Source organism: Pipistrellus hanaki, assembly GCF_964339955.1.
Source record: "Pipistrellus hanaki genome assembly, chromosome: 10".
In the NCBI taxonomy this organism is placed as follows: domain Eukaryota; kingdom Metazoa; phylum Chordata; class Mammalia; order Chiroptera; family Vespertilionidae; genus Pipistrellus; species Pipistrellus hanaki.
Window position 1 is genome coordinate 15,100,399 of NC_140512.1, and position 26,293 is coordinate 15,126,691.

The following is a 26,293-nucleotide window of genomic DNA, read 5'->3' on the forward strand; positions in this document are numbered from 1 at the left end:
TTGACCAGAATCGAACCCTGGACCCTTCAGTCTGCAGGCCAACACTCTATCCTTTGAGCCAAACTGGGTAGGGCTATGTACTCTTATTTTTCAAAGACTTGGGCACTATAGGTATTTTGTGTCCCTAAAGAATAAGAACCATTGGACAACTTTTCAAATCATTTACAATTGATGCAATTAATTGAGTTTATCAGTGACTGATTTAACCTCCCTTTTTTTAACCTAGCAGAATTGGAGTTAAACATTTCCTGACAAGAATGCAATTTCAACTGACCTTTCTGTTGCACCTTGGTGAGTATTCATTGTCAAAAATCAATTTTCTGCTTGTATTAAATTATTCTAAAAATATTTAATGGAAATAGTTTTTAAACATATCCACCTTCTTTCTATACTGCTATATATTTTCATGGCTTTTCTGTTGTATAATTGTCAAGCAACTAAAAAATTTCACTCAAATATGTTTACTATCCATAGATAGTTAATTCTATCACTCTTTCATGGAATATTATCCTCAGCAGATAAATAAATAAAATAAGATATTAAAGAAAGTAAGATACTTTCAGATTCATAATTGACAACTATAATGCATTTCAATTTTTAAAAATAGCTCTTCCTTGAATGTAGCACTTGTCCCAGTGATGTGGGCCCAGCTTATAGGCAAAATTCCCTCTTCTCAGTAAGCAGCAGCTCTGAGTTAAAAGGCCAAATTCTCTGTGTCTGTGCTATTTTTAATAAGCTGAGAATAATTTACATCAGCCATAGAAAAGATGTTTCCAACAATTACTCTCTTTGATCTGGACTTTTCTGTCTATAATAGACCTACTTTTGCTTTCTGAGTACTAACTTGCATAGCATCTTCTCTTGAAACATTCATACTGAATTTCTTCATGGCAGCAAACTTTAAGAATGTCGTCTTTTAATTTTGCAATTTTTAAACCCCAAGGCAATATCCCAATTAGATTTCCTGATCATGGAGGAAAGAATAGCTCTAGAAGGGAAATGCTAGTTAATTCTTTGTTGAAAATTCCCTGACTCAAGAGAGGTGAGTCACCAGTGGGAAGAAACAAGGTGTGTTAGGCTGCACCCCAGGACTCGAAAGCTCAGATCTGGCCTCAGGCAATCAGAGAAGAGTCGTCTCATCTACACCTGGCTTGGCTGTTCTCTTTGGGATGAAGCCAACATTCAAAATTAGAAGCAACCCCTGAAGATGGCTGCGCCTTCTCCCCAGCCTCGAGAGCGCGTGGCTTACCCCTCGCTCAGACTCCTCCTCAAGGAGCTCCCTCTCTCTGGAGGAAAGGTCTTCAAAACTAAATTAGCAGAAAAGTCTGAGCTGCAATACATCCTGGATTTCTAAATCCAAGGTACCCTGACCTAACCCAAATGTCTAGGTTTTCCCTAGGGTCAAACCATAAACCAGGTTAACCCCACACACCATCAGCTTGGGCACCTTAGGCATCCATACAAACACCGGAGCCTTTCTGAACACTTTGTCTTGCATTCTGACTGAGGAAAACAAGAAGAAAGAGTGCTAAAACATGCACTGGCCCCAGGTTTGGGGAACAGGATGCAAAATGCAAACCTCATCTAATGCGCATTCTCTGGACTTTTCCTTACCCTTGTAAATAATGTGTATGAGCACATGGATCTATGTCTACAGCCTCTGACGTGCACTCCAAGGTTCATGGAAACATCTTCGGTGTTTCAGAAAATTATAGCAATTTACAAAATTACTGAGAGATTACATAATAATGGTTATTTCTACAAAGTGATCCTTGGTTTTTCAGAAAATTTGTATTTTCTTTAAATGACCAGATCTACATTCATTCTTAGTAAGTCTCTATCTTTAAGTTGTATGTCATTTTTGAGGAAAATGTTAATTTTCTAAAAACATAAACATCTTTATTCTTCATCTTTACTGTATTAGTTCCAGTGTAATCATTACCGATGTGATAATCTGGCAGCTGAAATCTCTAGTTCAGGAAGGATATTGCTCAGTTTATCTCCAGGCATGAAGCCTTAACTACTTAGGTTTCAGGCCACTTTTTGCCAAGTATTTAGACCATAAGTTCATATTTGCACTTAGCATATTACATGAATAATAGTTAACTAAGTCCTGGAATATGCCTGTTTTAGAAAAGTACACATCTGAATAAGACAAGTTTGGTCAAGTTAGGTTATAAAAGCAGGTTAAATCTCTAAGGCAACGATTCTAATAAAAAATTTCAGGATGGAACTTGTCTAAAGGAATAAAACCTGAAGGGAAATCTTAGTTAATCCACATGTAGCATTAGTAGAAACTTTATGCCTGGCCTTATTTTAAAAAGCCTCTGTCTATTAGAATCCCAAATTCTAATTAGTTATTTGCCCTGAATGCCAATTCTATGATAAATGGAGATCTGCGTTTGATTATTGGGTGAGTAAAAGATAAATTCATGTTAACCAACCTAAGATCATTTATCATAAAATGAAATAAAAGCTGCATGATGGAACTAAGTTTCTTCATGCATTTATCTCAAAGATAGAGAAAGAAATGTTGGGGTTTTTTTTTTTGTTTTTTTTGTTTTTTAGAAGAATAATCTTTGCAATGAGATTGAAGATAGAAAATTCCCTGTTCAAACTGACATTTGGTAACCTGTGGGGAAGTAGATATTATGTATCATATGATCTATGAATGTTTATAGACTGATAATAATAAAAAATAACCAGATTAAAAGAATGCTTCATGTGGGAAATGTATGTATAAGAGAAAGAACATTATTTTTCAGAAGCCATCTTTTTGGAGGACAAGTTGAAGGAAAGAAATCCATTAGATATAAAACAAGTAAATAAAAAATTCTTTATTTTTACAATTGAGAAGAAACCAACTTAGTTCATAGAACGGTAATTTTTAAAAAATTTTTTTTATTTAAGGCCAATCCTCTCACTCCAATCTATTGAAATCAGGTCTTGGCATAAACGGTCTCAGGGGAAAAGTACATAAGAGCGGCTGGGACAGGTTGTATGTGTATTATTTTAGAATGCAGGTTTACTTGATTCACCATCCAGAGGCTGGTGGGGTGATTTTGAGGAAAGGGAGAATTGTTGGGTTTTTTACTTTGCATTTTTAGATCATTGCAGGTTCTCATGCAGTTTTAAGAAATAATACAGAGATATCCCATATACCTTTCATCCAATTTCCCCCGTCTTGCATAACTATTGTACAATATCCCATCCAGAAGATTGACATTGATATATAATCTATTGACCTTATTGAAATTTCACCAGTTTTACATATACTCATTTGTGTGTGTGTGTGTGTGACAGGTGTAGGTTCCTGTGTTCATCAATTCACCATCAAAGTTAACATACCAAACAGTTTTATCACCTTAAGGATCCCTAGTATTACCCCTTTATCTCCACTCCCCACATCCCTCCCTGACTCCCCAACCCCCTGACAGTCTATTCTCCATCTCTACAATTTTGTCATTTAAGAAATTGAATTATGCAGTAGGTAACCATTGAGATTGGCCTTTTTACTCAATATAACTCCTTTCATATTCTCCCACATTGTTGCATATTTCAATGATTTGCTAAGTGCTATTCCATGGTATGGATGTACCACATTTGGCTTATTGAAGTAAATCTGGGTAGTTTCCAGTTTTTGTTTATTTGTTTGTTTACTATTATAAGCAAAGATGCTATGAATATTTGTATATAGTTGTTTTTTTGTTTGGTTTTTTGGTAAACATAAATGTTCATTTCTCTGGAAGTGCAATTGCTGGACTGTATGATAAGCACATGCTTAACTTTATAAGCATACTTTTCTCCCTAGTCACTGTGCCATTTTACATCCCCACTAGTCGTGTATGAGTCAGCCCATTTTTTCCACATCCTCTCCAGCATCTAGTGTTACTGCTGCTTTTTTATGTTACCCATTCTGATAAGTATGTAGTACTATCTTATTGTGGCTTTGATTTGCATTTTCCTAATGGCTATTGAGGAGGAGTAAGGGTGAGGGAAGTGAAGTCAGATATGGTCCCAGCTGAGGGCAGGCTCCAGCCTCCTCCCAGGAAGAGGTTCTGAGCGTAATTTGCACGGTGAAGTGGATCCTCGCCTGAGGCGATGGAGCTGTCTTTGAAGTAAGCTCTTATCATTCATTGGCTACGGGATGGCCAGAGAGAGTGCAGGTGTCATTGGCTACAGGATGGCCAGGAGGGGACATGAATGCAAGTGGTATAACCCCACAGGCCAGGAGATTTCCACCGGACTGAGGGCCCCAACAGCATCCAGGACAAGGGTCTTACTGATCAACAGAACTGGTATTGAAAATAGACTAACTTTTCCAATGTAGCCAGTTGCTTCTTGAAGCCTTCTGCTCCCCTTTCTAAGTAGCTGTTTCTGTTGTGTTCAAGGGTTGCTCAGTTTTGCAAAAGCTGAAGATAAATGCGGCAGGGGTGCCTGTCATCCCCCGACCGGCAACCTCCTAGTGGGACGCAGCACGCAGCTCACGGCTTCCTCTACCTGTGGGCTGGATGGAGCCCAGAGATACTGCATCCTCAGCTACCTCGAGGTGGGTTGGTTCTTTGTTATTTGTTGGGCCATTATTTAATCAATGATGTAGATTCCTGCCCCAGGTACCTCTGGGGCTGCTCAGACAACAGCATGAGAGACAGCACGCCTTTCAGAACATCAGAGACACAATTCAAAGCCAGGAAACCTTGATAGATTGGAAAAGAGGGAAGATCTGCTTCATCTATTTCTTATAACCTATAGAATTGGACAGAAAAGTCTTTTCAGTTCAGTCTTTGAAGGGAATTACTATACAATGCGGCTGCTTTAGTGACTCCCGTGGAGTTAGCATCATTGACTTACTGGAAATACTTTGAAGCCCTGACATCTTTCGGTGGAATCCCGGGGCTTCTGTTGTTTTTATTAGCCTCTGCTTGAGCAGAATTGATCTATTGTAGTTTCCTTAGTTTATCAATGTCCCAAGTGCATTTTTTGTTTTCTTCAAGTTTAAGGTGACCAGATGTCCCACTTTTGGCGGGACAGTTACGATTTTTAACAATTTGTCCTGCGTCCCACAGCATTTTAAAAAGTCCAAAAGATTTAAAAGAATCTTTCCAAAAATCAGGACTTTTTTTTTATAAAATATATTTTATTGATTTTCCACAGAGAGGAAGGGAGAGAGACAGAGAGCTAGAAACGTTGATGAGAGAGAAACATCGACCAGCTGCCTCTTGCACACCCCCTACTGGGGATATGCCTGCAACTAACGTACATGCCCCCAACAGGAATCAAACCCGGGACCTTTCAGTCCGCAGTCCGACGCTCTACCACTGAGCCAAACTGGTTTCGGCCAAAAATCAGGACTTTTTTAAAATGCCGCGGGATGCGGGACAAATTGTCAAAAATTGGGACTGTCCTGCCAAAAGCTGGATGTCCGGTCACCTTATTCAAGTTAGCATAATTGACTCGAGGCCGTTCTATTAAACATGAGTTCTCGTAGCCGGACCCTAGAGCTAGCAGGGTGCAGCTTGGAATTCACTGCCCAGTCTCATAAGCCACTTGGAAACTGCCATGCCTAAAAAGTGTAGTATCCCTCTGTGAATATATTTGGGGCCTTTTTTTTTTTTTTTTTCTCTTTAAGACCAGTTTATTAAAAGGACAAGTTGCCTTACAGTTCTTTTCCTCCCTGTGTTCTGGGAGCAGCGCAAGCATCCAAGGTCATCTATGCATCCTACCTGTTGAAAAACCCGGGCAGTCACGTCAGTCCTTCAATGAGAGGATGTTCAGGAAGGAAGCTGGACTCGGGCCTAATGTTGATGGCCCAGGTTTTTCCACGTATTGTACTTTGCGGCATCTCCTGGATGGTCTCTGGGAAATGCTTTGTATTCTAATTGGTTTCTAGTAAAAGAGGATGGTTATAAATAAGTGGAGACACTACCTGAGAGCTAGCGCTGTTCTAAGTTTGGGAAGCACTTGTGTCAGAGAGCAAATGCTCTGCTCGTGCAAGGAAATGACGCTGGGGAAGTGTTGCTCAATGCTAGGTCAGGTGGGACGGATGACTCTTTAAGTAGCTTTGTGAGTCCAGGGCCTGTGGACAAAGAAGTGGTTCTGGGCTTTAATATTAGAAACTTTCTGACCAGACGCCAGCCATCTTGTTCGTCTGCCACTGGCATTTACTTACTATGGCCATAGCCAACTCATAATGTACTCACAGAGTAATTAGAAAGTCATATTCCTACATCTTAATTTCACTGGACCAAAAGCAGAAAGAAATCAAACTTCAGAAGCTTTTTTTTTTTCTTCTTAGAAAATCACAGAAATCTTAAAAATCTTAGAGCTAGGAAAAAAAAAATCTCTAAATCTCTCCAGCTGACAGCGTATCGCAGGTGGGGCTACCAGTGCTGGTGCACGGGGACATGGTGCAGGGTGAGAGCGATTCTCCCATGTGTTACCTGGCAAGCACAGCATCCTCTGCAAAACCTGCAGGCCAATGTGGGCCCACAGTGCTACCCGAGCGGGATCCCCACTTCGTCACCACAAATAAGCATCCTCTGCAGCCAGTCTCAGCAAAGACGAGGCTCCTGAAATGTTTACAGAAAGAGTAGCCCACAAGCCCTGAGTATAAGCATGTCCCCTGTAATCCCAGATCGGGACACCTGCGGGAATCAACCAAAGAGTGGAGAGGAAGGTTGATGTTTCTCTCTCTCTCCTTTCCTCTCTCTCAAATCAAATTTTTAAAAATATATTTTTTTAAATCATCATGCATTCATTTCAACAAATTTTATTGAACATCTGCTATGTTCCAGGCACTATACTAGGTAAGGAGAATACAACCATGAACAAAACAAAGTCCTTGCCCTCATTCATCTTAAAGTCTAATGAAGGCAACAGACAGTAACCTAATCACTATACAATATAGTCTCAAGTAGTATAAGCGCTTAGAGAATATTGCCAGGCAGGGTAAGGGATAAAGGCTAGCAGAGGCCATAAGGGTGGGAGGAGGTGGAATTTTAGAAGTCAAGGAAAATCTGAGTACAGCTTGTGTTGAGATGTAAATATTCTAAGGCAGGAGAGTTCTTTTTTTTAAAATATATTTTATTGATTTTTTACAGAGAGGAAGGGAGAGAGATAGAGAGCTAGAAACGTCGATGAGAGAGAAACACCTACCAGCTGCCTCTTGCACACACTCTACCGGGGATGTGCCTGCAACCAACGTACATGCCCCTGACCGGATTCGAACCTGGGACCTTTCAGTTCGCAGACCGATGCTCTATCCACTGAGCCAAACCGGTTTTGGCAGAGGAGAGTTCTTGGTAAGCTCAGGGAAATGCAAGAAATGAGCACAGCTAGGGCTGCGTGCATCAGGGAAGACAAGCAAGGAGGTGGCCCTGGTGAGGCCATGTAGGCCCTTGTAAGCCATGTCAGGACATAAGCTCAATGTTCACAGCGCATTCACTGTTGTAGGCAATTTCCACCATGGGATTGTGATAACCAGCTCCTGCTCCCTGAAGGCTTTGCCAAAATGCTCCTCTAGGGACCCACATATTAGCCAGGAACAACTGTGCGGGCCATTGGCATCTTTCAGAAATCCCTGGAGATTTCCTTAGGAGTTTTAAGTAAGTATAGCTACAAGCAGACGTGAAGTTAGGCAAATTCCAAGGCCAATCTCGGCTGTCTGGCCTTTGAAAAGATATCTCAAGCAAAACTAGTTCCAGTTCCCAAAAAAACCTTCTAGTTTGTGAGACAAGAGGTGGGGCTCTCTGCTGTAAGTTTATAAAAATCTTTTACAAAATCCACAATGTGTAATATAAAGATTTTGGCATTGGAAGCTTTTCCACCAAAAACTATGTCTGAGAGAGAAAGGATGATGATTGCAGATAGCCTAGTAGTCCACTGCTTTATTAGTTTCATAGCAAATATTCTTTTTTTTTTTTTTTTTTTTTTTTTACTAAAGGAAATAATTCCACTCAAAGAGTACGTTTTAATTATTTCTCTGTAGTTTAAAATAATCTCCAGATCATCTGCCCCTTGTATGAGAAAAAAATTAGTTCCACATGTTTGCATTTTTGCTCCAAATATGTAAATTTATAAAAATCTTTTCATATTTTAAATTCATTTGTTATTGTATTTAAGCACCTATTGATGGAAAAATTGATGTCTTGTTATTTCCTCTGCTCTTTATTTTTAGCCAGATTGAATGACAAATATAGTAAGTACAGCTTGTTTTTAAATTTAGGTCAACAATAAGTAATTACAGTTCTTTATTTTAAATTTTAATGGCGACATTTTCCAGGGGGAGCAAAAATGCTTCATCTGTGACTCCAGATTTCCATACGATCCACACGCCCATCCCAACAGCCACACCATTGAGAATGTGATTACAAGTTTTGAACCAAATAGAGAAAAGAAATGGTGGCAATCTGAAAATGGTATGAATAAGTTCCTTTCCAATTTATTTTTTTCATATTTTTAGTAACGTGTCTTTCTGTATGATTTTAAGTGTCAGGCAAGTTTTTGTTTTGTTTTGTTTTTTATTTTGGAATGGAACAGTATCCACCAGAATGTAGAGCCCGTATAGGAACAAATTTCCTTTTCATTTTAAGAAAGATTATTTTTTTCTAGAGAAAAAGAAGTCTATTTTAAGCACATAACTCAGAATGTTTCACTCTTTCCATGTCTGAGAAGAAAATATCTCTGCATCCTTTTGTTCTTTGTAAAAAATAATAATAATAATAAAGAAATTTATGAGGTGTTGGTAAATAAAGGCTAATATAAAACACACTAAGTGGAATTACTAATGCCAGGAGACGTCTCAGAGTTCACGCCATGTGTTTTTCCTTCTTCAACACACAAAGGAGGAGAGAAAAATGACACTTTGTGTCTTCCCACAAGCCAAAGGATTTGACATAAAAAAATGAATTGAAAGGATAGTTGGCTACCGACTGAAGTTCTCTCCCTTCTGGATGTATGTCCTTCTCTGGTCACAATCAACTGTAGTATTGAACCTCGCACTGACCCTGACCATTCTAAGTTTGAACCTGACTGGGGATTCCTCATTTCCCCTTCTCCCCGTGCCACCCCAGCTTTGGGTGTTACATGCTTGAATCAATGTAGACTGGCTCACTCATGATGGCTCCTCTTCAACATGGGGCCAGTTCTGCTCTATAGCTGTTTAGACTCCCATGCCCAGCATTTGTCCCACATCTCCTCCCAGAAGGATCCCCTCTGTCACGGCTGCTTACATAGAACCAGGGTTCTCTACCAAGAATTTTAGAGAGGGAAAGGAGATCACCTTTCTAGAAAGGGGGAGGAGCCCAGGACAGAGCCTGGGGTGTGGCTGCCCGCTCAGCGGCAAACCCTTCCTCACCGGAAGGTGAGCTGCCCGCTGTTCGGTGCAGCCCGGCCACTGTGCTGTGGACTGTGCTGCCCAGTATCCGGGCCCTCGCCACATGTGCTCCTGAGCATGTACAACATGTCTCATTCAAACTGAGGTGTGCTCTACGTAGGTAACCATCCCAGGTTTCTAACACTCAGTTTGGGGTGAAAATGTGTGATAAAACATTGCTAATTTTTAAAATATTGATGGCATGTCCAAATGAGAATATTTCTTATTTTGGGAGGTTAAATATATTAAAAATAATTGCACTTACTGAAATGTGGCTGCCAGAAAAAAATTTAAATGACACCATTTAAAAAAAAATTTAAATGGATGGCGCACTTTAGCGAGACCAGAGCTTCCATCATGCCCAGATTAGGGCCAGTCCTCCATGTTCATGATGAGGTGATGGCAGCTGATAGTCTCCGTGCAAAGTCCTGGCCAGGATAGATCTGTCTTCTCAGCCACAGAGGAGCCCACAGATCCTCGCTCTAAGCTGTGTTATATGCGGACTGACAGTAAAACCAGTACAAATGATGGTTAGCAGCTGTTGGAAGGATAGGGCGTGCCAATTGTACCATGCTCTGGCTTGCTAGCTCACACACGTCAAGATGTGAGGTCAAGGACACGAGCCCGTTGTTCCACCTATGGGAACTGTCCCGGGACTCCTTTGGTGGTGTGTAATACTGCCACACTGTGGCCATAGGCACGGACGTGGGCACAGTCTGGGTAAGTCCCAGATGGCTCTCACATAGACCTTCTCTTGGGCATGGAATAGCATAGGAAAGCACTCCAACAGATTGGAAAGAGAGTTGATCACCAGCCATGGGCTTTCAAAGGGTTTGATTATAGACAAGCCACACTGAGGGATTAACATGATAAACTGGGGTCTCTCAGAATCACTGATTTTCTCCTTTCTGGGTTGTTCTTTAGGTCTTGATCATGTCAGCATCAGATTGGACCTGGAGGCGTTATTTCAGTTCAGCCACCTTATTCTGACCTTTAAGGTACAGATGCGTCTGCTGCTTCTTTTATCTACTAACCAAATGCTGGGGCTACCTCACTTGTTAATTTAGTAAATTATTCCCTGCCAAATCCCTGGAATTAGATTTTAGGGCAATCTCATTAGTCAACAGAGCGACAAACCGAGGCCGCAGTTTACTGACCACTGGCTTACCTGAAAGTCTGCTTCCTCGCTTCCTTGCCGAGAACAAAAAGCTGTGTGTACCTGGACTCCAGCTTTGTCATTGGGGTTTTTGTCCCTGGATTGAAACAGAATACCACTGCTCATTAATTAGTAACTTATATGGTCAACGACAACCAAAAAGTCTTAGAAGATAGAACAAAAAGAAAAATGTCAAGCACTGGGCCCAGGGGATAGAGATCACAGAACAAGAAAGATACTTTTGAGCAAAAAAGGGCAAGAACTGGAAATTATTTAGGAAAATATGGAAAGATTGTGATCAAAAAAGGAAGAAAAATCAAAAGGTCTTTGTTAAGGTTGCTGAGGTACCAGGCCTGGTGTTAAGTTGTTATTTAAAAAATAAATATAAAATTTTAAAAAAATTAACCTTTGTCCCCAAAGAGCTCACAGTCTAGTCATGGATACAAATTTACAAATTTATATGTAAACTGCATATGTAAATTTAAAATCATAATACGGGGTGATAAGTGCATAGACATATTAGAATGGTGGGGAGTTCATTGACAATGCTAAATCTGTTTTGGGAAACCTGGATAAACCTCATGGTAGATTTTCAAGAATTATAAGAGTTTGCCAAAAGAAAAGTATTCTAAGTTCCCCCACCCCCAATAAAAAAAAAAAAAGAAAGAGAAAACATGCAAATTGCTGTATAAAATATCTATACATTAGCTTCTTAAAAATTAATATGCCATCTTTCTCCCAATTAATCACATGGCCATAAACATTTTTAAATGGAATTAGATCTTAGGGCAAAATATGCGCTCATAAATACTTGCCCACTTTTGGAAAAAGATTTGGTATGTTCATCGTATAGAAATTTTAAGGGATACAAATAAAGTTTGAAAACATAGAATGAGAAAACATAAATATTTCCCGTGAAGCGGGTAATTACATCTTCCTTTGTGAGGTATTACAAGTTTAACTCATTTTTTCCACAGACTTTTCGGCCTGCTGCAATGTTAGTTGAGCGTTCCACAGACCATGGACACACCTGGAAAGTATTTAAATATTTTGCAAAAGACTGCGCTACTTCCTTTCCCAACATCACATCTGGCCAGGCCCAGGGCGTGGGAGACCTTGTTTGTGACTCTAAATATTCGGATATTGAGCCCTCCACTGGCGGTGAGGTAGCACTTCCTTTCTCGGATTCCTTTGCTGCAAAATAAGCCTGTTGTGGTTTGTTGGTAATGTTGGTTAATTTGGACAAAAGCAATTTAGGTAGCGTTCGCTGGAAAATAACTTGAGCTGTCGGGTTTTAAGAATGACAGTTTAAATTGAAATGAGTCCTGAATTCATCTCACATTCAGATAAATAATAAAGACCTTCTAAGAAATAGTCCTGCACAGTGTCCAGCTGAAGGTGAGCGGGGCCTTAAAATCCAGGCTGGGCACCAGGGCCTGGGGGATTCAGAGGAAGGAGCGTCTGTTTCTAACCCTTACGAGGGAGCGTGTAGGTGAGCGCAGCCCTGGACTAGTCTCATCTCATCTCCTTGATCCATAAGCCACCACTCAGGTGGAATCTGCCAGGAATCTCCCCTGACCAATGCTGGTAGCTGGCAGGGGACCAGGGTAGGAGTAGGGTGGTGGTATTATCTCATCAGGTGTAGTAGAAGGAACTGGTGGTCAGCGGTAGCTCCAGAATTCCCTGCCAAATCCAAACTGGTCGTGACTTGCTGAGTTGTGACCCCATCACTCCACCCCACCCCGGAGCAGGAGCCCTTCTTGCGTACGGCATCACCAAGTCTCCTCCGACTACTGTTTATGACTTTCATTTTCCTTCTTCGTGCTTTTATTCATATGAAAACCCAACGATGGCCTGTATCCTGCGCTAGCTGGGAGGCAATGGCTAGGCCTGCGGGTAAGATCAGGATCTCTTATGTAAGAGTATATACCCTTTAGCCCTAGCTGATTTGGTTCAATGGATAGAGCATTAGCCTGCATACTGAAAGGTCCCATGTTCTATTGTGGCCAAGGGCACATGCCTGGGTTATGCAAGAGGCAGCCAATCAATGATTCTCTCTCATCATTGATGCTTCTATCTTTCTCTCCCTCTCCCTTCCTCTCTAAAATCAATAAAATATTTTTTTTAAGAGTATACCCTTTAACAATCAAGTTCTTGGGTAAAATACGTACATTTGCCTACATTTGTTTTACAGGTTGTTTTAAAAGCTTTGGATCCCAGCTTTGAAATAGAAAACCCCTACAGCCCCTACATCCAGGGTATGAACGGTTTTATATTTTTCTCATTCATTGCTTTTCTAAAAACCTCCTGTGAGCAGTGTCCTTGCCATTACCTCTCTAGAGTCCACTAAGGGGATGTCAGCCAAGAAGGGCACCTTGAACCGACACAACCTACATGCACTTTGGTTCGTTGTTTTTACTACGATCTTCCTTTCTCTAGACCTGGTTACATTAACAAACCTGAGGATAAACTTCACCAAGCTCCACACCCTGGGGGATACTGTGCTCGGGAGGAGGCACAACGACTCCCTGGAGAAGTACTACTATGCCCTCCACGAGATGGTGGTCCGGGGCAGCTGCTTCTGCAATGGTCATGCCAGCGAGTGCGGCCCAATGCCGGCGAGGCCGGGGGATGCGCTCAGCCCTCCGGGGATGGTGAGTGACGCAGCCAGGAGAGCGGCTGGCCCCCCTACCTTCCTGTACTGTCCTGGTGCTCCAGGCAGACCAGACTTTCCTCCTGGGATCTACATGTCCAGCCTTGTGTCGGAGCAGGTGTGATTCCTCCTGGCCCGCCAAAGCCCTGTGGGTTCTGCCACACATGAGCATTCTTGAACTCATGACCAGAGGGTGTAACTAACTTACGATTTTAAGAGAGCCCACTTTCTCTCTCTCTTTGCTGTTTGTTTGTTTGTTTGTTTGTTTGTTTTTTAGGGAATGGAGATTTGTGGGGAGGACCCATAAGTTCACATGCATTCCCTTACACCAGTAGTCGGCAAACTGTGGCTCACAAGCCACATGAGGCTTTCGAGCCACAGTTTGCCGCTCTGTTGACTAATGAGTTTGCCGACCACTGCGTAAGGCATTGCCCTTACCCAGAAGTTTTGACTTCAGGTTAAAGACATTAGTACACTATTAAAATGTTTTTTAAGTGTCTTTCCCTAAGACAGTGGTCACCAAACTCATTAGTCGACAGAGAGGCAAACCACGGCTCAAGAGCCACATGTGGCTCGAGAGCCGCAGTTTGCCGACCACTGCCTTACACAAACTTATTGGTGGTCTACTGTAGTCAGTGCCATGGTGTTGGAATAATATCTGCTATTGTAAGGATGGTCACCCCAAGTAGCAGTCTTATGCTGTGATGACTATGTCTTCATAGTGCCAATCTCTTTCCTTCTTGGGACTAGTTTGAGGGAGCAATGTAGTAGAAGAATTGTATTTTCATGCAGAGTCCTAGGGCTGAATCTACTGAATAATTTAACTTAGTCATAACCAGACCTGGCATCAGACAAGGCTTGACTGATGTTGAAGCTTTTGTACCTTCTTACTCAGCTCTCTCCATGTTTCTGTGGAAACAGAACCTCTTTTGAACTTGGTCATTCAGGGCATTTTATGGGGAACCACACACCTTTCTCCAGTTTCTTTCTGTTTTCTAATTTCCTCTTTTCCCTTATGCTTCTAAACCACCCTGGACACACACGCACATACACACATACACACATCTTGCTGAGGGCTGCAATGTGCTGCCTTGACACTAGCACTCAGAAATACCAAAAAATGTATTGTAAATCTTTACCAAACATCTTAAATTTTTTAATTGTAAAAGCTATTGCATCTAAATAATAATTAAAAAAAAAAAAAAAGGTAGTATAGGTTGCTGTTGTAACTACCATATGGGAAACTGAAATTCAAGAGGCCCGGGGCCTGGTATTTCATTTTCCATTTAAAGAACTGCACCATTGCCTGACCAGTGTGGCTCAGCGGTTAACCGTCGACCTATGAACCTGGAGGTCATGGTTTGATTCCCAGTCAGGGCACGTGGCTGTGTTATAGGCTGGATCCATAGTGTGGGGCAGGCAGGAGGCCGCTGGTTAATGATTCTCTTTCAGCGTTGATGTTTCTATCTCTCGCTCCTTCTCCCTTCCTCTCTGAAATCAATGAAAGTACATTTTTAAAAAATCATAAAGAACTGCAGCACCTCCAAGATGAGCCCTCCTTTACCACTGCTTGCTTATCACACAATGCAGGTCCATGGCCGGTGCCTCTGCCAGCACAACACAGAGGGCACTAACTGCGAGCGGTGCCGGGACTTCTTCCAGGATGCGCCCTGGAGGCCAGGCGCGGGTCCGCAGGACAGCACCTGCAGAGGTGAGTGGGGAAGAGTCCTCAGCTCAGACTGAGGACAGTTTGTTGTTGTTGTTGTTGTTCGTTTGGACGGCAGCAACGAAGGTGGTGAACAGGGGCTCCCAGCTCCAACTGCGTGATATGCTGATGTTTCCCGTTATCGCACATGGAAAAATCACCCCCATATCTAACCTTCACACCAAAAATTAACATGAATTTGAAAAGTGAAACAATATGAGGGACCAAGCCATGAAATAATGTCAGCGGGGATGGTACCAATCCAGGAATTGGGTGAGGTTAGATTCGGTACCCAGATCCCTACTATTGTCCTGAATCACCATGCAGTCCATGAATGTGACCTTAGACACAGGTGTCAGATAATAGGAGAAATGAGGTCTAGGTTGAGATTGACAGGTTAGTGTGCATTTTATAAAATGTTTAGGCTCACAAGGTGCAGGTTTTTTGTAATGAACTTGCTGCCTCTGAATTTCGATGAACTTCCAAGCGAACTTGTTATTGCTTCTGTTCCCAGATTTGGGGGAAATAAGACTGAGGGGGAAGAGGTCACCAGAAGAGCTTGTGGGAAAGCCCCATCTATGCATCAAGTCTATAAGGCCCGGCACACGTTTATGCCACTTATGGGGGCAAACAAACCCGAGCAGCATAGACATTGCCATGAAGACAGACAAACTCCCCCAGCAGACCGCCTTTCCCTGTAGCCCAGGCGCTGGCCCAGGGCCCTGTGACCACCCTCCCAGCCCTCGGCCCTCAGAGAAGGAGAGGCAGTGAGGCTCAGTTTTGACATCCGGCCTGAGAAGCCCAGTGCCTACAGAGCATGCGGTGTAAAAAGATTCCAGTTCACAGAGCATGTCAGTGACAGTGCTCTTTACCAAACGACAATGAAAATATTGCACGTTAGGGCTTCTGGATCACCCAAAGGATTTACTTCCATTTACCTGATTTTTATTAAATTAAATGGGAGACATAAAAACCTAAATATTAAACGTTTGGGGAACACACTTCAGAGAGAGAGTACCTGAGCAGAGTAAGAGTCCTGGGAAGACCTTTGGAAGCCCTGATTGAACTGTTTGTATACGTGTGTCCATGAAAAGAAGGTGGGGTGGCTGAAGAAAGAGGAGGGGAGGATGCGGGGATGCCTGTATGGGGTGCCAGCGAGGCTGTTCGCAGCCCGGGGTGAGTCTCTGAGTAAGTCCTCTCCTTTCCCAGCTTGCAGCTGTAACGGCCACTCGGACCGCTGTCACTTCGACATGAGCGTGTACCTGGCCAGTGGCGGGGCCAGCGGGGGCGTGTGCGAAGACTGCCAGCACAACACCGAGGGCCAGCACTGCCACCGCTGCAGACCCCTCTTCTACAGGGACCCCCGCAAGGCCATCTCGGACCCCTACGCGTGCCTCCGTGAGTCCCCAGCCTCTGACCGCACCCTTCCCACTGGTTTGAGCAAATGCTGATGGAGTAGGCCTAATTCGGCTTAGCAGCACCTCCAAACGTCCCTCTTAGGGGCAGGGGGAGTTTGCAAAACCACTTTAACTCTAAGAGCGTTTCTTTCTCTTCGCAAATTGGGCCAGATAACGCGGTTCCATCACGGTAGTCTTGCAGCAGTGGATTATAGTAGATAATTAGGAATCTATTCTGGATTCAACCAGGACGGAGCAGATGGTTTCAGAGGATGCCTAGACACCCAGACTTTCCCGGAGGTCAGCTCCAGCAAGGACCTGGCTACTGACAGTAGCTGCATTTGACGGCTGTAGGCCATTCAACTACGTTGTTAAGATGCATGAGCTAACTATTATTACCTTGCTTCTTTTTTTAACCTTAAAAATTTTTTTCCTTTTATTTCTAATCTCAACTTTTAAAAATAAAATATTTGAAGCATATACAAAATAGCAGAATAATATAGTAAACACCCTTATAACCACCACCAGCTATGTCAAAACAGAATATCTTACCCTATCATCTTCAAGACTTCAACAAAACAGGACAGGTACTCATGACGTCTTAGGTGCACATCTGTCCCACTATGTTTGGTAGCTATCACCACACTATTTTCACCTATGTTTTACCCACAAATATATATATATATTGTTGGTTTTACCCACAAACAATATTGTTTGTGGGTAAAACATAGGTGGGTAAAACAACAATTGGCATATTTTCAAACTTTAGATTAGTGACATTATGTTGTGTGTATCCTTCAGTATTTCATTAAACACTGTATGTTTAAGATTTGTCCTTATCAGGTGGCCCTCATTTTCTAATTTTAATTCCTTCCTTCCTATAAATGCACCAAAATCTATTTGCCTATTTTTCTTCTGATGCTACAATAACCACATGCGTGGCCTTATGCACACGCACAAAGACTGCCCCTAAGAGTCATACCCAGGAGCGGAATTACTTGGACATAATATGAACTTCATGTGGCTCTATATTCTGGCCAACACTTGGTTTGATCACACTTTAATTTTTGCTACTCAAATAGTATCTCACCAGTATCTTAATTTACATTTCCTTGCAGGAATGAGATTAGTGAGGCAAACAAAGCTCCTAGGCCCCGAATTTAAGGAAGTACCATTCTCAGAGTCATGTAAGCATAGGGTTGCCACCTGCCACTCGCACTAACCTGACAGTGAGGGCCACCTTAAATGCTGTGCCCTGGGCACCTTGTTTTCCCCTCTCTAATTCCAGAACTGCTCTCAATTATTGCATAGATAAATACTCCAACCTGATTTCAAACACAGTGCCAGTTACTGGGTCTGGTATCTTAACTCTACTGTATACTAACAAGTTAGTCCACTATTCTTTTGTGGATGCTGGTGGAGAACATGAAACTCCTGGATCAAAGACAAAGGACGTTTTTACTCACAGCACAGCAAGCAACAAGATGCTTGTATTGGTCTGAGTTCCCAAGTCCCCAAGCTCCAACTCCCATGAGGCCACTCAAAGGATACCAGATGGTTCCTGTACACCTAATGGGTTTATCTCATAGCCAAGGAACACTGGAAGAGGATTCATTGCTTTTATGGCAATGAAAGCAAGTTTGTTCTTTGTCTTGAGGGGAAAGGTTTCCTCATTCCTCAAGGTAGCTGGCTGCAAACACAATCTTGAGATATGGCCTGGATAAAGAGCAGTCTGACCTTGCATTGTTAGCACACTCAGCAAAACATTCAGGTGCCCAGGACCCAGAAATCCTGCTTCTTAGATTATATCATCAACTAAATGTTATATTGATGAGGGACTTGCTATGAAACTACAATGTCAAACTTTATTAATCACAATACATAAAATGAAGTCTTATACAAAAGTAATTCAGTAGCTACCTAAATACCTACAATATTCTAGATTTCAAACTTTAAACCATCACAATATATAAAAAGCATACATGATTTTTTTTCTCTCAGATTGCTTAGTAGGTACCTAACTGCGTAAAATTTTACCCTACATGGCCTGTTTAAAATTTATACAAAGAACTGGATTCTCAGGGGGGAAAAAACCAATTTTTTAATCAATGTCCTAAGTATCCTACATTTTTTACCAGAATCTGTAATTACACACACACACACACACACACACATACACACTCAAAATTTGAAAGAAAATGAAACTGCTCTCCTAGGTACAATCTGTAAAATATAATGGTTTGAAACAGATAATCTAAGAGCATGGAAAGAGATTGGAAATAACTAAACCAAGTGTTTTGAACACATTGAACAAAGTCTTGTTCCTTCAGAACCAGTATCAACTAGATAGTGCTTTTAAAGGAAACCGAGGGAAGAAAACGAGTCCCCCTGGTATGAAATGAAAAAGCCATGCTTTGTAAACAAGTTGTTTCTCAAGAAAAGGCAGATGAGGAGCTTATAAAAACTACCATCGTGAGACCCCCCAGTTTCTCCCAGTTTACCTAAACACGTTTTGTGTATGTGTATGAGTCTATACAAATGACGTGTTTTAAGACTGACTAGCAGCAATCTCATATAAATTTTCTCTAAGTTGTTTTTGTTTGACTCTAAATATTTACATAATATGATTCCAGGCATAAGAGTTGACTAAGTTTAAGTCTTCCATGATTAAAACACAGGCAAATGTGATACAAAAAAAAAAACTAAAAAAAACAAGCACACAAAGATTTAGTAGACTCAGCTACTGATAATAAAAGTTTGTTAGAATTGAGTTGTGTGACACCAAGAAATTTTATTGAAATTCTATCCTAAGGGCCCTGACATAGGGTTATTTCAAAGTAAAGTCACTGCCCACTCACCCCCATCCACCAAAGGAAGCGTCTGCACATAATTCAATTATATTCAGGGCTGACCCTTTGGAGTGTCTCCCAAATAAAGCTGAGCCTTTTCCTTTTGGCTACTTCTAAAATGAATCCAGTTTGTTCCTTCCTTTCTAAAAGCAACTGGTTTTAATTAGAAAATAATTGTGGTTTTTCCAAACTAAACAGAACCCAATGCTGTTTTTTCCATAGTAACATTTTCTCACCAGTCACAATCTAACAGCAAACAATTGAAATCTAAAGATTCTGTCAGACAACCAAGTGATTGCTTCAATGATGCCAAACAATGGGTTTAACTAGATTTTTATCACTATAATGGTTATGTAAACATAGCCTTAGACCTGAGGGTGTTATTTTTATTAATCTAAAGCAAACATGTATAAATGTGAATATAATTGGTCCTTAGAATCAGGATATTTATTTTTAAAAAATTTTTTTGCATTTCTTAAAAGTGTAATTCCTTGAAAACACAGCACCACAAAGATACAAGAGATCATGGTGGTCATCTGATGTCTCCAACTTGTCCTCTAAACCAAACACCTCTGCCTGGACCCCTCTGCTGATGAAGGGGTCACTGCTCTATTGGGTAGCCCTAACCATAAGAGACTTCTTCCTTGTACTCAGGTTCTCCCTTTTGTAACTGCTAATCTCTGGAATAATTTACACTATCAGCATCCTTTATCATGTGACATTCCTTCCTTCAGTTGTTCAACTGTCTGGGGGGGGGGGGGGGGGGAAAGCAGGGAAGGGGAAGTTGTACATTATCTGCTCCTTCGCTACAGGTGACTGTTTATCTCATTTTCTAGAATCTCTTCCAGGTTTTGCCCCACTAGCAGGCATCCAAAAAGAAAACAGGATATGAACATTTCTTGCTCTTGCCCCTTTGTTTCTTTTTTTTAAATAGTATATTTTATTGATTTTTTTTTTTTTTTTTTACAGAGAGAAAGGGAGAGGGATAGAGAATTAGAAACATCAATGAAAGAGAAACATCAATCAGCTGCCTCATGCACAGCTCCCACTGGGGATGTGTCTGCAACCAAGGTACATGCCCTTGACCAGAATCGAACCTGGGATCCTTCAGTCTGCAGGCTGACACTCTATCCACTGAGCCAAACCCTTTGTTTCTCGTAGGTGCTCCTTCCACAAGCAATTCAGTGGCACAGTGTTGTGCAACCACCACCTCTGTTCCAAAACATTTTCAACACCCCCAAAGTAATCAATCTATTTTTAATGTCCAGTTCTCACAGTAGCCATCTTCCTCTAGTCCTCTTACTTTAGAATCACTTAAAAGTTTTTTTTGGTTTTGTTTTTTTTTTTAATGTATGGAATTTTTCAACATTTTCCAAGACCAGAGATCCTACAGATATTTCTGAGCAGCCCTTTATCCACTTGTCTAATTATTTAAACATATTTAATGACTTTTAAAAAGTAAAATAGTTATATCGTGAGTAAAATGCTATTCTTACATTTCAGGTTTCCCACAATTTGCAGTTAACTAAGATAATGCATGTCTGTGTCCCCAGCTTGTGAATGTGACCCAGATGGGACCATATCAGGTGGCATTTGTGAGAGCCACTCTGATCCTACCTCGGGATCTGTGGCTGGCCAGTGCCTGTGTAAGGAGAATGTGGAAGGAGCCAAGTGCGACCAGTGCAAGCCCAGCCACTACGGACTGAGCGCCACTGACCCTCTGGGCTGTCAGCGTAAGTCAACAGCGGCTGGGCACCCAGCCTGGATGTTTTACAGCTTGGGGCTCTCTGTCAGCTCTAAAATCCAGTCATTGGTGTGGTGCTTGCCAGAGGGAAGAGGGTAGGGATGAAGGGGGTCCTAATAAATGGTGATGGGAGATTTGACTTTGGGTGGTGGGCACACAGTGCAATATTCAGATTTTGTAACAGAAAGCCACACTTGAAACCTGTATGATGATATTAACCCATGTCACCTCAAGACATGTAAATTTTTTAAAAAGAAAGAAATTAAAATTCGATCACTGTAAATACCTAAGAGTCCTGCCAGCCTCTCAGGGTTTTGTTTTGTTTTTTTGTTTGCTTGTTTTTTGCTACTAGAGTTCTTTTATGCTTTTTTCCATTTTTATTAAGTTTATTGGGGTGACACTGGTTACCAAAATTATACAGGTTTGAGGTGCACAATTCTGCAACACATCAACTGTGCATGTATTGTGTGTTCACTACCCCAAATCAGGTCTTGATTCATCATCATTTATCCCCTCATACCCTCCTCCACCTTCTCCCAACCCCTTCACCACACTGTTGTCCAGAGCCTCTCAGATTTTAAAAGTGATACAAAAACTCCCGTGAATTTTATTCAGTTCTCAGTGATTTGCTGAGTTTGTTCTAAGGGACCAGCAGGGGGTGCTCACATTTTTTTCTGCTGGAGCAAACAGTGGAAAATGCCAGGAATTTAATGCCAAGTTGTGAAACCTTTAGAAAAATACCCTCCAATAGGACTCTCCTATACAGATTTGTTAAATCACATTACGGGTTTCTGTAAAGACTGATGACTTCTTGAGCAATTTTCATATGATGGTTTCTTTTGATTTTTTAAAATTACTTCTCCCTTTTCTTCTCATGTTCCTCCTAGCATTTTGATGTGCTCTGACAAAGAAAAGAAAACAATTAAGAAGCCAGGGGAGTAGCTACAGGGAAATAGAAAGAACCTTAAAGTTTTCTGGGGCCAACTGAAGAGACCCTTGGCTTTAGGATAACACACATTTGCAGCTGCCTGGGGTCCCAAACAGCTGTAGGATCTTCAGGGAATCCGGGTAAATAATGACTCTTTGGGCACAGCATCACACTCTACATTTTTCCCACATAAAGAACTGTATATTATTTGTTCATTTTGAGAGTAGCTTGCTGAATCTTAGTGTGACAAAATTGTCTTCTTGAGTTTAATAGCAAAATTAAATTTCAGGAGAATGAATTACATAGTCAACCCAATTTCCCATAACACTTTGCAGAGCTCCAGACATTTCCCCTGGCTGACTGACTGACTTCATGCCCTCAGAGGATAAGCCAATAGTGGGGTTTTGTTTTGTTTTGTATTTTGTAACAGCTTTAGTGGGGTATAATTCACATACCATCAATTCACCTTTTAAAGTCTCCAGTACAATGACTTTTAGTGTATTACAGTTGTGTAACCATCACTACAATCAATTTTAGAATGTTTTCATTATCCCAGAATGAAACCCCATACCCTTCTTCTGGCTATGTACCCAAAAGATTGAGAGCACAGTCTGAAAGAGATATTTAAACTCGTATTCATAGCATCATTGTTCACAATGACCAAAAGGTGGAAGCAACTCAGTGTGCATCCATGAATGAGTAGATAAACAAATGTGGTATGTACTACAAGGGAAGGTTATTCAGCTTGAGAAGGAAGGAAATTGGCACATGCTACAACATGAACCTTGAAAACATTATGCTAAATGAAATAAGCCAGGTAATAAATAAGCCAGGGTTTACAAAGTTCATCCATGTTAGAGCATGAATCAGTACTCCACTTCTTTCCATTGCTAGATAATATTCCATTGTGTGACTATATCACACTGCATTTATCATCAGTTGATGAACCTTTGGCTTCTCCCACGAACACTGGTTTTTCCTGCATGGGAAATATATACATCTTGTCCTGGTAGCATAATTTCTTAGTCTTCATAACATAAGCAGGACTCAGAAATGTCTATGTGTGGAAGAGAAAGGGGAGAGGAGAATGAAAAGAAAATGTAACAAGGCAGTAAGAGGGAAAGGAGGGAGATAGAAAACAATAGGTGCCTCTGCCAGAGAGGGAGCGTGGGTAATTACCGTGACAGACACCCTTGCACCGCATCCACGACCCAGCCAGCATCCCTCAGGATAACAGTGCCAGGCATTCAGCTTGCATGCCTTCCTCCACTTTCTTGTCTCCAACTAACTGCCATCCAGTAGGTCTACACGAGGGCTCTGGGAGTGCCTGGCACTGGATTCCCTGGGCAGGGTTGTGTGCCAAACAGTAATCATGCAGCCAGGCAGACAGGGAGCTGGGCAGGCCTGGCTGCTCTGTGGCCACGTGTTTTGCTCAGTGTGAGCTCCTGAGGACATTCACAAACGTGGGGACATAGAAGTGAGTGATCATGTCATTGTGCTTTCAGCCTGCAACTGCAACCCACTGGGGAGTCTGCCGCCATCGGCCTGTGATGTGGACACAGGCCAGTGCCTATGCCGGCCCTCTGCCACCGGCCCACGCTGTGAGGAGTGCGCTGTACGTATTTGCCTACGGTTTTCCTTGTAGGTTGGGATGCAGATTTCTGTGCCATTGCCTAGGAGAGACTTGGTCTTGTTCATTACTTTCCTTGTCCTATTGTATTTCGATACTCCTGTGCTAAATATTTATTTACACAACAGAAATCAGCAAACACTAGGAACTGGCCCCCACCCTCCCACAGAGAGCCGGTTGTTAAACATTCACCAGCACGCCAGCATTGACCAGAAGGAACTCAACAGACCCAGGCACCATGTCAATATTTTGTTGTTTTCATTTTTGTTTGTTTCATTTTATTGTGTTTTGCTTTCTTGAGCTTCACAGATGTTCCTGGCTTTTAAAGTTTTACTTTTAATTATACTTGACATTAGTTTCAGGAGTACAAAATAGTGCTTAGACATTTATACCCTTTACAGAATGACCATGGTTAGTACAGCATAAGGGCTATAGCTCACATCGATAGCTTTATCCTTTGTTCACTTAAAAATGGCCAAGTACATGGGCATTGATCTGGCCCCTCCTTCAGGCTCACCAGGCCATCGGGCCTCCTCCTCTCTCTTCCGTCCCCGGTCGCTTTACCACCCCTGCCACTCCTTGCCTAAAAATACCTTGGACGAGCTCATTTAAAAAGAAAAGAAAAAACAGACCAGAAAAAAACAAACAAACTTGGATTTATTGTACATTCCTGTGGGAAATAAACTCTTGGTTTTTTCACAGACTCCACTACACATATGCGCATGTATGTCTAAAATTAGTCAAATGAGACATTTTTACTCCATACGCAATGTGTTATGCAGTTGGGGAGTCAAACCCCACTCGTTCCTTTGTTCTCTGATCTTGGCAGCCCATCCTGACATTTTAGAAAGAAAAAAACAAAAACGTAACCTAGTAAAGGAACAGTGACCTTGACGTGTCGGAAGAAATGCAGCTGATAAATATGAAACATATGCCTATTAGGACATCGTTTTGTGCTAACATTTCAAGTAATTTTACTGGGAACATATGAGGCTGGAGCAGAGGAGGTGGGGAAGAAAGCATGGAAGTAGGGATGACTAAGGCACCCTACGTGAGCCAGGGCAAGTCACCTCCAAGCTTTACTTAGCGGCGTGAGCCACGGAGCTACGCCAAGCGCGGTGACCACATGCAGACAGCATGAAGAGCTATTTGCCAGGATCCATGAAGACACCTTAGACCCAGGCTGACTTTTTGATGGGCAGGTTAACGGCCAGTTTGCAGTTAACCCAACTGTATTTGCAGAAGGAAAATAACTGAGCAGTGGGCATTTGTCCACTGTGACTGAACTCATGCATCTGGCAGGTGCCCCCCACCCACATCTGTCCCATGGTGCCCTGGACCTGCGCGAGGGCAGCCACAGGACAGCATACTCTGCCCGGAGGGAGTTTCACAACCACATCCTAAGTGAAGCAGTCCCTTTTACATTGTTTGTGCCTAAACAGAAATCTGGTTTGGGGAAGTCCTTTGCTGCATTTTGTAACAAATGATAACAGCTTTGAATGTTTAAAAATAAATTTTTTGAGTAAAATTGGCCATCAATTTTTACCAAGATTAAAAAAAAAGTATGGGTACTTAAGGAATTCATTTCAAACAATAGTTCCATGCCTAGTAAGAGCTTCATTTCATCTGAGCATGTTCAATTGAGATTTGAGGGGGAAGTATTTTTCTGAGCATTGTATAGTAAATCCTACCGGATTTAAGAAATAGTTGGTTTTTCACCAGTTGTTTGTACTGAATAAAGGTCAAGATGTTGCAATGATGAAAAGTCTTAAATAACAGAGCTGACTCTCTCAGGGAAAGAGATTGTGCCAAAACTACTTTATTTATAAACAAGTGATTCTACTAAACTATGATATTCATATAAGAGATCAAAATCTGTTTGATTGATTCTTTTATGCAGAAAGGACACCTGTCGGTTTTATAAAAGCAGTTGCAAACAGGCTAGTTGGAGAACTCCTCTTGACTGGCTTTAATCCAGCTTGAGGCTAAATTGGTTCTGTCCAAGGAACTTGTGTGGTTTCCATTGCATTTCCTCTTGAACCAATACACAGACATCTAGCCTGTCCCCTGCATTTCAAGTCCTTGGAATGGGAGCTCTGTGTCCTTGAAGGTCATTACCAAGGGGAAAAGGGCTCCTGTGTGAGCTTTTGTGTAATATTTCTCATTCAATATTATACGCCAAAGCAGCTAATACCTTCACACCTGAATCAACCGAGCACTTTCTCTCTGTAGGTTGGATACTGGGGCCTGGGAAGCCATCTCCACGGATGTTCGCCCTGTGACTGTGATATGGGAGGTGCTTATTCTAATGTGTAAGTCAGGAAAATGAATGACAACACTTTGGGACAATATTCCTCACTCACATACCCACATAGAAGCACTTATTTTCTCTGATATGCTCATCGTCAAAGGGGAAGGAGTTTATTTCGTGACAAGCAAAGGGCATTGAAAGGCGATGATCTCAAGACATGAAGCAGAGCCCAGTTGACTTATTTTACTTGAAATATTTTCAAGGCTGAGATGACAGTTCTACTGCCTGGGTCTATCCTGTGACAAGATGGGATAGATGCCTGCAAACACGTGATCTGACCTGCCTAAAGCACTAACTTTTTGTCACCTTGTAAAGAGAGATCCTAAGGTCTCCTTTTCCTGGTTTTAGAGCAGAATCAGAGCCATGGAGGGAAGAAATGGCTACTTGGTTTCATGGATCTGGATTGGCTGTTCAAGACCAGACTTGGAGAGCCCATGGCCGCTCCTTCCCCGCCCTGGGAAAGTGGATTGATCTATTTAAAGAATGGATCCAAACGTGGGGCACAGTTAGCTCAGCACTCCCATGCCTTCCGTTTGTATGTGTCCTC

General features: G+C 41.8%; 1 protein-coding gene across 1 annotated transcript in view; it reads left to right on the forward strand.

Annotated features, from left to right (window-relative positions):
* The window catches only part of LAMB4 (laminin subunit beta 4), an 83,639-nt gene that overhangs the window by 5,735 nt on the left and 51,611 nt on the right, over positions 1-26,293 (forward strand). Inside the window, exons 2-13 of the mRNA XM_084897794.1 lie at positions 227-291; positions 4,392-4,549; positions 8,282-8,417; positions 10,298-10,371; positions 11,507-11,695; positions 12,724-12,787; positions 12,969-13,183; positions 14,773-14,893; positions 16,097-16,285; positions 20,687-20,866; positions 23,311-23,420; positions 25,668-25,747. Of these exons, the coding sequence (XP_084753920.1) occupies positions 258-291; positions 4,392-4,549; positions 8,282-8,417; positions 10,298-10,371; positions 11,507-11,695; positions 12,724-12,787; positions 12,969-13,183; positions 14,773-14,893; positions 16,097-16,285; positions 20,687-20,866; positions 23,311-23,420; positions 25,668-25,747 (1,550 nt within the window). The 5' untranslated portion in view covers positions 227-257. The remainder of the gene's footprint in view (positions 1-226; positions 292-4,391; positions 4,550-8,281; positions 8,418-10,297; positions 10,372-11,506; positions 11,696-12,723; positions 12,788-12,968; positions 13,184-14,772; positions 14,894-16,096; positions 16,286-20,686; positions 20,867-23,310; positions 23,421-25,667; positions 25,748-26,293) is intronic.